The 12,448-nt window shown below is 49.2% G+C and overlaps 1 protein-coding gene across 3 annotated transcripts in view; it reads right to left on the reverse strand.

Annotated features, from left to right (window-relative positions):
• The window catches only part of LOC147102652 (uncharacterized), a 449,465-nt gene that overhangs the window by 390,595 nt on the left and 46,422 nt on the right, over positions 1 to 12,448 (reverse strand). For all 3 annotated transcript variants that reach the window (XM_085963336.1, XM_085963337.1, XM_085963338.1), the window contains exon 2: positions 9,698 to 9,775. In XM_085963336.1, coding sequence (XP_085819462.1) covers positions 9,698 to 9,775 — 78 coding nt within the window. The remainder of the gene's footprint in view (positions 1 to 9,697; positions 9,776 to 12,448) is intronic.

The following is a 12,448-nucleotide window of genomic DNA, read 5'->3' on the forward strand; positions in this document are numbered from 1 at the left end:
TGGCGCCCCTGCGGGACTACCGCCGCCTCAACGACGCCACCACCCCCCGACCAATACCTGGTGCCGCACATCCAGGACTTCTCGGCCCGACTGGCCGGACGAACCGTCTTCTCCAAGGTCGACCTGGTGCGCGGTTACCACCAAGTCCCCGTACACCCCGCGGACATCCCCAAAACGGCCGTCATCACCCCATTCGGCCTGTTCGAGTTCCTGAGGATGCCCTTCGGCCTCAAGAATGCAGCCCAGGCTTTCCAGCGCATTATGGACTCAGTCCTCCGGGACCTGAACTTCCTATTCGTCTATCTAGACAACATTCTCGTGGCCAGCTCCTCCAAACAGGAACACCTCGAACACCTTCGCATCCTGTTCGGGCGCCTAGCCCAACACTGGCTCATCCTCAGCCCGGCGAAGTGCCAATTCGGCCTAGCCGAGATCGATTTTCTCGGCCACCACATCACCCCTGCTGGGGCCGTCCCCCTGCTCAACAAGGTGCAGGCCGTCCAGCAATTCCCCCGCCCCACAACCATCAAGGGCCTCCAGGAGTTCCTCGGGATGGTGAACTTCTACAACAGGTTCATCCCCAGAGCTGCAGCCCTCATGAAGCCTCTATACGACTCCCTCCGAGGTAAATCCGGCAAAATGGCCGCAGCCTGGACCGCTGACACGTCAGCCACCTTCGACGCCACCCTGCTCGCGCACCCGAGGGCCGATGCCCGGGTCGCGCTCACCACCGACGCCTCCGACCGTGCGGTCGGAGCCGTGTTCGAGCAGTGGGTCAATGGCGCGTGGCAGCCACTTGCCTTCTACAGCCGCCAACTGCGCCCCCCGGAGGTCAAATACTCTACCTCCGACCGCGAGCTCCTCGCGCTCCACCTGTCGGTCCGCCATTTTAGGTTCCTCCTGGAGGGCCGCCCCTTTACCGCATACGTGGACCACAAGCCGCTCACATACGCGATGGCCAAGCACACCGAACCCTGGTCCGCTAGGCAGCAACGCCAGCTCGCGGCCGTGTCCGAGTTTACCACGGACATCCAGCACATCTCCGGTAGAGACAACGTCGTCGCCGACTGCCTTTCCCGTCCCGCCATCTGCGCGAATCACCTAGCGGTCGACTACGCGCAACTAGCAGCGGCCCAGCTCACGGACCCAGACCTCCTCTCGGCGGCTACCAGCCTGCCAGGGCTACGCCTAGCCAAGGTTGCGCACGGGCCCGAAGCCACGGCAATCACTTGCGACGTCTCACTCGGCCAACCCAGGCCGGTCGTCCCTGCAACCTGGCGCTGCCGCATCTTCGACGCGCTCCACGGGCTCTCCCATCCGGGTTCCCGCGCATCCGTCAAACTCCTCTCCCAGCGCTTTGTCTGGCGCGGCCTCAGCAAAGATGTTCAGACTTGGGCCACCTCCTGCCTCGCCTGCCAACGGGCTAAGGTACAGCTGCACACAAAAGAACCCCATGGAGACTTCGAGGTACCCAGCCGCCGCTTCAACCACGTACACGTCGACATCGTCGGTCCTCTGCCGCCATCGCAAGGCCAAACTTATCTCCTCACGATGGTCGACCGCTACACACGCTGGCCTGAGGCAGTGCCGCTGACCTCCACCACCACAGCCGACATCGCCAGGGCGTTCGTTAACACCTGGGTCGCGAGGCTCGGCGTACCGGCCGACATAACCTCCGACAGAGGTGCCCAGTTCACCTCCGAACTCTGGACGGCCACAGCACGCAACCTTGGGCTGACGTTCCACCGAACCACGGCGTACCACCCGCAGGCCAACGGGCTGTGTGAACGCTTCCACAGGTCACTCAAGGCCTCACTCCGCGCCAGCCTGCAGGACAGTACCCGGACTGACCGCCTTCCGTGGGTGCTACTAGGCCTACGCACCGCGGTCAAGGAAGACCTCCAGTCCTCAGCAGCGGAGTTAATCTACGGACAACCGCTGCGCGTACCAGGCAAATTCCTCCCGGAGGCTACCACGCCTTGGTCGGCCGAACAGCAGCGGCTCAACTCTTTCTCTTCCGCTCAACAGTTCGCCCCACTTCCGGTCAACCGACACGGCGAACTCGCACCTCACGTCCCGCCAAACTTACAGCAGGCACGCTTCGTCTTCGTGCGACACGACGCGCACCGCGGACCCCTGCGACCCCCGTACAAGGTACTACAAACCGGGGACAAGGTCTTCAAGCTGCGACTCGGCGACAGGGTCGAAACAGTCTCCATCGACCGACTCAAACCAGCACACACAGAACCAGGGGAACAGGTCCCCGTGACCCGACCTCCAACTAGAGGCCATCCCGCCAGCACAGCCGGCGGCGAACCGCCCAGCCCCACCAACTAGACCGGCGGCCACTCGGAGCCGCTCCGGCAGAACCATTAGACCACCGTCACGACTCGTCCAGTCCTCCTAAGCGGATTCTGGGGGGAGCTCTGTGGCGACACGCCACCATTGGACATAATCCGCTCACTGCGGCACGGACAATTTACGCAGGCGCACTGCCGGCAGCAGCCGCCCCCAGCCGGGGGCCCTTTCCTCCGGCAACTTGTTTCCCGCAGGGACAGGCTGCCGGGAGCACTTCCTGTCTGGGGAGTATTTAAGTGGTCGTGAAAGGCGCTATAAAAATGCAAGTCGTCGTCTTCTAAATAAATGTTACTTCAGACTCAACCGGCAAAGCAGTACAGGAAGCTTTGGTTTATCTGGAGGCTGAATGTCCAGTGAGCTCGAGCCACCGGCAAAAATCAGCAGCCGTTTGGTTAGGTTTTTTTTCTTCTCGTGGCTTTTTTTTCCCAACAGTCAGGCTCTGCAAAGTCTCTCTGAGGCTGTTGCTAAGCTACAGAGACGCTTCCAAGGGACGGCCGACTGTTTAGAAACTGTTGTTAAGCAACAGTGTTTGCTGCCAGATACAGAGATGAAAAGCTCCGTATGCTTCAACATTAACGCTGGTGTGTCCAGCAGTTTTGAGGGAACGGCAACAGCTCAGTCCCGTCGGTGCCGGATAGCACAAAGTTTCCTGTATATTCACAAAGCTAATGCAAAACAGTGTAAAGTGCTACTTTTTTCATAAAAGATTTTTTAAAGTTTTAATTTCTTAAATCATGAAAGTGATGGAAGGCTGGTATCACCAAAACTGAAGCTGTTTAAATGTTAAGCATGAAAATGGGAGGAGGGTTCTCCATGGCTCGCCATGTCAATCCCTCAAAAATTGCAATGCTGAGCCACGGAGACCAGAAAAGTTCTATGTTTGACTCCTAATCAACTCAGAGCATGTTCTTCTCGGCTGGAGTGACGGTGAAGGAAGTTTAAAGAAGAAAGTCTTAAGTATTCTTCCTGATTTCTGGACAGGCTCAAGCACAGCCTCCAGTTTAATAGCCAGCTGACATTGACTGTCTAGGTATACAAATGAAGGACGGCAACTTGGATAAGGTACTGGAGCGCTGCCAGGTCCTGTGGAACTATACGCCACATAAGTCACTGCCTTCGGGTAGAGAAGAATGAAAACGAAAAAAATTCTACAACATGCAGCTGCTTCACAAGATATTTAATAATCAGACAGAGCAAGTTCTATCCCCAAAGTCATTAGTATCATCATAGCATAATCTCACAATTGATAGGTCATCAGTGTATGGCTGAGCACTTGAGAACATTTTGTAAAAGTACATCTGATGCTAGAAGGTCTTTGTGAATTCGTTTTCAGCACAGATTTTACTAGCGATTTATTTCCAGAGTTCCGCCAAAGCACAAGAGCATAGTAGTGTAGTGATTACTGTGCTGGACTACCAATCCAGAGGTAGTGAGTTCAAATCCCACCATAGCAAGCTGTAGAACTGAATTCAATACATCTGGAAAAATGCCTAAAGCTGCCATTTAGTCATAAAAACCCAATGGTTCACTCATGTCTTTAGGGAGCGGAGCCTGTCAGTGACCTAGTGTGGCTTCCATGTGAAACTCGATGGTCAATGAAGTGGTCTAGCGAGCCACTCAGTCGCAGAACAATTGCAGAAGAGGATGGACTTAATTGGCGACCACCCAGGCATAAAATTAGGAAAAAACTCAAGCAAGCCCAGCCGAAATTGATCCTGCAAAGTCCTCTTCAGTAACATTTTGAGGACTGGTGCCTTCAAGTTGGGAGAGCTGACCTAGAGAATAGTCAAAAGAGAGGCTTGATACCGGTCAGCCAACACCGCAGACTCCTTCCTCAAAAACCATCCTTGGGTTTGTGCTGTTGGACTGAGAGAACATGCTTATACGAGGTGGGGGCACAGAGGTATACAGTATGCAGGCATGGCCCGGGAAGTCTTTAACATTGACTTCAGACCCCATGATGCCTCATGGCTTCAAGTATAACAAGGCTCAGGAAACCTCCTCATTACTGCCCCTGCCTACAATGAATCCTCGATGTTGAACACCACTTGGAGAAAGCAATGAAGAAGCAAAGGCATCCATGAGGAAATATGGACCATCATGTCTTTTTTTTTTTTTAATTTTTAAGAGGTGGGCATTTCCGGAAAGGCTGGCATTTATTGTCGATCCCTAGTTTCCCTTGAGAACATGGCAGTGGGCCGCCTTCTTGATTTGCTGCAGTCAATGTGGTGACAGCGTTCCCACAATGCTGTTAGGTAGAGTTTTCCAGGACAATGAAGTAATGGTGATGGTCAGGATGATGTGTGACTTGGATGTGGTGATGTCCCCATGCATCTGCTGTCTTTATCCTTCTAGGTGGTAGAGGTCGCAGGTTTGGGAGGCCGTGTCAAAGAAGCCTTGGCGAGATGCTACAGTGCATCTTGTAGATAGAACACACTGCAGCCATGGTACCCCGATGGTGGAGGGTGTGGTTGTTTCGGCTAATAGATAATGTGTTGCTCAAGTGGGCTGCTTTGTCCAGGATGGTATTGAGTATCGTGTGTTGTTGTAGTTGCACTCATCCAGGCAAGTGGACAGTATTCCATCCCACTCCTGACTTGTGCCTTGTAGATGATGGAAAGACTTTTTTTTTGTTCCTGGGATGTGGGCGTCACTGGCAAGGCCAGTATTTATTGCCCATCCTTAATTGCCCTCGAGGTGGTGGTGGAGTAGCCTTCTTGAACTGCTGCAGTCCGTGTGGTGAAGGTACTCCCAGTGCTGTTAGGGAGGGAGTTCCAGGATTTTGACCCAGCGACGATGAAGGAATGACGGTATATGTTGCCTGGGCTGGGGAATTTTAGCTATGAGGAAAGATTGGATAGGCTGAGGTTGTTTTCTTTGGAATGGAAGAGGCTGAGGGGAGACCTAATTGAGGTGTATAAAATTGAGGGGCCTATATAGAGTGGATAGGAAGGACCTATTTCCCTTAAGCGGAAAGGTCAATAACCAGGGGGCATAGATTTAAAGTAATTAGTAGGAGGTTTAGAGGGGATTTGAGGAGAAATTATTTCACCCAGACGGTGGTGGGGGTCTGGAACTCACTACCTGAAAGGATGGTAGAGGCAGAAACTCTCATCACATTTAAAAAGTACTTGGATATGCACTTGAAGTGCCGTAACCTACAAGGCTACGGACCAAGTGCTGGAAAGTTGAATTAGGGTGGCTAGCTCTTTGTCAGCCGGCATGGACAAGATGGGCTGAATGGCCTCCTTCTGTGCTGTAAATTTCTATGATTCTATATTTCCAAGTCAGGATGGTGTGTAACTTGGAAGGGAACTTGCAGGCGATGGTGTTCCCATGCGCCTGCTGCCCTTGTCCTTCTAGGTAGTAGAGGTCGTGGGTTTGGGAGGTGCTGCCGAAGAAGCCTTGGCGAGCTGCTGCAGTGCATTTTGTAGAGGGTATACACTGCAGCCACAATACGCTGGTGGTGGAGGGAGTGAATGTTTAAGGTGGTAGATGAGGTGCCAATCAAGCGGGCTGCTTTGTCCTGGATGGTGTCGAGCTTCTTGAGTGTTGTTGGAGCTGCATTCATCCAGGCAAGCGGAGAGTATTCCATCACACTCCTTACGTGTGCCTTGTAGATGGTGGAAAGGCTTTGGGGAGTCAGGAGGTGAGACACTCACTGCAGAATACCCAGCCTCTGACCTGCTCTTGTTGCCACAGTATTTATGTGGCTGGTCCAGTTAAGATTTTGGTCAATGGTGACCCCCAGAATGCTAATGGTGGGGGATTCGGCAATGGTAATGCCGTTGAATGTCAAGGGGCGGTGGTTAGACTCTTGCTTGTTGGAGATGGTTGTTGCCTGGCACTTGTGTGGCGCAAATAACATTCGCGCCACACATCAGCCCAAGCCTGAATGTCAACCAGGTCTAGCTGCATGCGGGCACAGACTGCTTCATTATCTGAGTTGCGAATGGAACTGAACACTGTGCAATCATCAGCGAACATCCCCACTTCTGACCTTATGATGGAGGGAAGGTCATTGATGAAACAGCTGAAGATGGTAGGGCCCAGGACACTGCCCTGAGGAACTCCTGCAGCAATGTCCTGGGGCTGAGATGATTAATCTATCATTCTCAGTTTTGTTATTCTCAATTGACCAAGCCTCAACAGCTTTTTATTGGGGGGGGGGGGGGGGGGGGGGGGGGCGTGGTGGAAGAAAGAGTTCCAGATTTCCACTACCCTTTGTGTGAAGAAGTGCTTTCTGACATCACCCCTGAACAGCCTGGCTCTAATTTTAAGGTTATGCTCCCTTGTTCTTGACTCTCCCACCAGAGGAAATAGATTCTCTCTGTTTATCCCATCAACTCCTTTGATCATCTTGAACACCTCAATTAGATCACATCTTAATCTTCTATATTCAAGGGCACACAAGCCTGTCTATGCAAACTGTCCTCACAATTTAACCCTTTTAGCCCCATTATCATTCTGATGAATCTGCGCTGCACTCCCTCCAAGGCTAATATATCCTTCCGGAGGTGCAGTGTCCAGAACTGAATGCAGCACTCCAGAGCTCTGTACAGCTGCAACATAACTTCCACATCCTTTGTATTCCAGCTCTCTTGAGATAAAGGCCAACATTCCATTAGCCTTTTTAACTATTTTTTGTACCCGTCCACTAGCTTGGAGTGATTTCTGTACCTGGACCCCGAAATCTCTCTGCACCTCCACAGTTCCTAACTTCTCACCATTTAGAAAATACTCTGATCTATCTTTTAGGTCCAAAGTGGATGACCTCACACTTTCCTACATTGAACTCCATCTGCCACACTATTGCCCACTCACAATCTATCAATATACCGTTTCAACTTTCTGCTCCCATCTACACAATTTACTGTGCCACCTAACTTAGTGCTGTTAGCAAACTTGGATATACAACTCTCTATTCCTTGTAGCTTCTCCAGTGCCTCAATATCCTTTTTGTAATATGGAGACCAGAACTGTGCACAATACGCCAACTGTGGTCTAAACAAGGTTCTGTGCAAGGTTAACATAACTTCTCCGCTTTTCAATTCTAATCCTCTAGAAATGAGCCCCAGTGCTTGGTTTGCACTTTTTATGCCCTATATAAAAATGTAAATGCTCTTTTCTTCGTTCTTCAATGTTGAGGGGATAAGTAATTACTGCAAGCTAACCTTGTCCTTCTTTGTATCATGTGTTACTGGGGAAACTGGATCAGGCTGCAGATGGGTTGGAATAAATAGCTGTAGTTTCCTCAGCACACAACCATTCAAAATGGTGAGTGACAGATTATTGGGGACAAAAATAACTACAAGCAATTCTGGAGTCAAATGATCAAAAAAAAGTGCCCGTTGTCACTGCTGCCCACTGACTAGCTGCATGGGTTTCCAAGGTTCAAGCAGCATAATGTACAGCATGCAACTTTTAACGCTTAGCCCATCTAAAACTAAAAAGAGAGGTCACCTCCCCCACACGCAGGTGAAAAAAAAACTTGTGCATTCCTGGAAAGTGCTAAGAGTTGACTGAAAGGTTCTCTTCATTCCCCAGAGGCAGCTTGAAGAACAAATGTGGAGTCTGTGCAGTTCACGTTTTTAATGAAAGCATCAGGAAATACAGCAGTCGACATGACGGGGTCTGGCTCGACCCTTTTACTTTGTGACCCCTGCAAATCTCCCATGGAAATAACTCGTACATACTCCGTAGATCCTCTACCCAACCCCCCACCCTCGTATACCCTGCTTAGATCTCCAACACCCTCAGCTAGCCTGCTTACACCCAGTTAACACTCGTGCACCCTCCTTAGACACTGTACAAGCTCGCACACCCTCCTTTAATGCCGTTCGCACTGGTGCATCAACCTGAAACCCCATACACACTCGTACACTTTGACACCCCACACTCTGATACCTTCGTACTCCCGTACATCCTCGGTATCCTCATACGCTCTGTACACCCTCGACTACCCCCGCACAACCCTGTACGTCCTGGGCTACTCCCGTGCACCTAACCCCCCCCCCACCCCCTCGGATACCCTGTACATCCTCAGATACCCTCGTACATCCATAACTTGCACACAATCCTTAGACCACCGCTTCAACTCCCTCGGCTACCCTGCTTAGACCGTCAATACCCTCGGCTGCCCTGCTTAGACTCCACCCCCCCTCCCCCCCCCCCCCCCCCCCCCCCCCCCCAAAAACACCCTTGGCTCGCCTGCTTACACCCAGTTAATACTCGCGCACCCTCCTTAGACCTTGTAGAAACTCGCAGACCCTCCTTTAATGCCACTTGCACCATTCTTAAACTCCATACACCCTCATGCACTTTATATGATCCCGTACGCTCTCTGCTACTCCGTACAACCCTGTATGCCCTCGGCTACCCTCGTACACCCTCTTAAATAATGGAGTGACACTGGCAGCTTTCCAATCCAAGGTGACAATTCCTGAATCGAAAGAGTTTGAACTGCTTCATTATCTGAGGAATTGCAAACGGAGCTCAACGCTGTGCGATCATCAGCCCCACTTCTGACCTTATGATGGAGGGAAGGTCACTGATGAAGCAGCAGAAGATTGTTAGGCTGAGGACACTGCCCTGAGGAACTCCTGCAGTGATGCCCTGGAACTGAGATGATTGGCATCCAACAATCACAACCATCTTCCTTTGTGCCAGGTATGACTCCAGCCACTGGAAAGTTTTTCCCCTGATCCCCATTGTTTTCAGTTTTACCAGGGCTCCTTGATGCCACCTTCGGTTGAATGCTACCTTGATGTCACTCTCGCCTCACCTCTGAAATTCAGGTCGTGCCCATGTTTAAACCAAGATTGCAATGAGGTCTGGAGCAGAGTGGTCCTGGTGGAACTTAAACTGAGCATCAATGAGTAGGTTATTGATCAGTAAGTGCTCCTTGATAGCACTGTTGACAACTCCATCCATCGCTTTGCTGATGATGGAGAGTAGGTAGGTAGGGCAGTAATTGGCCCGGTTGGATTTGTCATACTCTTTGTGGACAGGACATAACTGGGCAATTTTCCACATTGTCAGGTAGATGCCACTTTTGTAGCTGCAGTGGAACAGCTTAGCTAGTGACCCAGCTAGCTCTGAAGCACAGTTTTACATTGCCAGAGCTGGGTTGTTGTCAGGGCCCATAGTCTTTGCTGTGTCCACTGAAGAAATTTGAACCCCTAACAATTTTAAAATTTCCCATAGATATTTAGAATACTTGTAGTTACAGATTAAAACGATTTAAAAAAAAAAATCTAGCACCAGTCTAGAAGTTATACACATAGGAGACTAAATTTCAAAAAGTAAATTTAAAAAAAAGACACACTTGGAAACTTACCCTAGATCTCTGCATTGGATTTTCAAAATCGGTGCCTTCAGGTGCCAAACACAACCAGCCTCCGTAGATGGGTTTAGCCTATAATCAAAAGCAGCAAAAACAAACCATTATGAAAATTTCTCCAACCTAAATTTTACAGCATGGAGAGATTTAATTAACTTATTCATTTGCCATCATGAACAAATCTGAGTAACAATCTATATTAGCCAAATATAAAATAAAAAGGCAAAGAAATGGGATTATGAACACTGCACAGTTACAATACACAAACTGAATGCTTTTTCAGCTGAGAGATTGAGTTATGATGTTCACCTGGTCAAACAGTCATATGTTCACTGTCCAAGCTCACACGTAATCACGTGGGAAGATGCCAGAGGCTCCCCAGCACCCAAATATACATGAGTTGTTTAAAAAGGGAGAAAGGGATAGACCGAGTAATTACAGGCCAGTCAGCCTAACCTCGGTGGTTAGAAAATTATTGGAAAAAATTCTGAGGGACAGGATAAATCTTCATTTAGAAAGACACGGATTAATCAGGGACAGTCAGCATGGATTTGTCAAGGGAAGGTCGCGTCTATCTAACTTGATTGAATTTTTTGAGGAGGCAACAAGAAATTTCCACGATGAGGGTAGTGAGTTTGATGTAGTCTATATGGATTTTAGCAAGGCTTTTGATAAGGTCCCACATGGCAGACTGGTCACGAAAGTAAAAGCCCATGGGATCCAAGGCAAAGTGGCAAGTTGGATCCAAAATTGGCTCAGAGGCAGGAAACAAAGGCTAATGATCGAAGGGTGTTTGTGTGACTGGAAGGCTGTTTCCAGTGGGGTTCCACAGGGCTCAGTACTGGGTCCTCTGCTTTTTGTGGTATATATTATTGATTTGGGCTTGAATGCAGGAAGTATGATTAAAAAGTTTGCAGACAATACAAAAATTGGCTGTATGGTTGATAATGAAGGCGGCGGCTGCAGACTGCAGGAACAGTGGCAAATGGAATTCAATCTGGAGAAGTGTGAGGTAATGCATTTGGGGAGGGCTAACAAGGCAAGGGAATACACATTAAATGGTAGGACACCGAGAAGTGCAGAAGATCAGAGGAACCTTGGAGTGCATGTCCACAGATCTCTGAAGGTAGCAGGACAGGTAGGCAAGGTGGTTAAGGCGGCATACGGGATACTTGCCTTTATTAGCCGAGGCATAGAATATAAGAGCAGGGAGGTTATGCATGAACTGTATAAAACACTAGTTAAGCCGCAACTAGAATACTACAGCAGTTCTGGTCACCACGTTACAGGAAGGATGTGATTGCACTAGAGTGGGTGCAGAGGAGAATTACGAAGATGTTGCCTGTGCTGGGGAATTTTAGCTATGAGGAAAGATTGGATAGGCTGGGGTTGTTTTCTTTGGAACAGAGGAGGCTGAGGGGAGGCCTAATTGAAGTGTATAAAATTATATGGGGCCTAGGTTGAGTGGATAGGAAGGACCTATTTCCCTTAGCAGAAGGGTCAATAACCAGGGGGCATAGATTTAAAATAATTGGTCGGACATTTAGAGGGGGCTTGAGGAGAAATGTTTTCACCCAGAGGGTGGTGGGGTCTGGAACTCACTGCCTGAAAGGGTGGGAGAGGCCGAGACCCTCATCACATTTAAAAAGTACTTGGATATACACTTGAAGTGCCATAACCTACAAGGCTACTGACCAAGTGCTGGAAAGTGGGATTAGGGTGGATAGCTCTTTGTTGGCCGGCGCGGACAAGATGGGCCGAATGGCCTCCTTCTGTGCTGTAAATTTCCACAATTCTGCGTGACTTTTAAGCACAGTCACTTGCATATGGATGAAAGCAGCCAGTTGATTTTAGATCATCCTCCACAAAGACCCTAGAATTACCCTGGCATTCAATGGTTCTAAGATTTTTGCCTCCTCGACTCTAGCCAGAAGTCCATTCCATGAGTTGAACCCACTGAAGAACTTTATGACATCAGTCCTAAATTTCCCTTTCACTAGTTTGAATTTGTGTCCCCCTTCTCCTGTGATCCTACTTCCAGTTTAGTACTTTTTTCCATGCAGTTTGATACCTTGTGCACTTCTCCAAGGTCAGTTCTCAACTGTCTGCTTTAAAGGTTGAAAAGCCAAGTTTCTCCAGTCTTTCCTCAAAACTCAATCCTCTGATGCTATAGACCAGCCTAGTAACTCTTCGAACTGTTAGCAGTGCTTGCATGTCCCCCTTGTGTCTCATCTGTTTCGTTATCCTTTTTGAAAAAGGAATCATGTTGGCCCATTTCCAATCTACTGGGACCTCCCCAGTGTTTACCAACTCCCTCATAATGAGTCAGTCACTCATTACAAATCTCCTCCCTTGTCTCTCAGCCTTCTGGGATAAATACAATCTATCCTTGTGAATCTATTGGTTTCAAGTCTCTATAGCCTATTCCATCTCATTTATATTGAAGTTGTCAATTCTACTTGGCTTACTGCTACTTGGGGACTGTGTTCTGTTCATGTCTTCATGGGGAAAAAACAGGGGAATGAGACTATTGGATAGCACGACCAAAGGGCCGCACAGGCACAATGAGCAAATGGTTTCCTTCTGTGCTGTATCATTCTATGATTCGATGACTTCTCTACTGAAAAAGTGAAGAAACTAATCCTTTAGGTTAGAATGCATCTAGCAAAAAATAAACTCCCAGAAACTTCAAACCACGTTGCATAAATTATATGTAAAAAGGTTATACAAGGCTACTAGATTATACAA

The sequence above is a fragment of the Somniosus microcephalus genome, chromosome 21 (genome assembly GCF_052327205.1).
Source record: "Somniosus microcephalus isolate GS21.2 chromosome 21, FLI_Smic_1.0, whole genome shotgun sequence".
Taxonomy (NCBI): domain Eukaryota; kingdom Metazoa; phylum Chordata; class Chondrichthyes; order Squaliformes; family Somniosidae; genus Somniosus; species Somniosus microcephalus.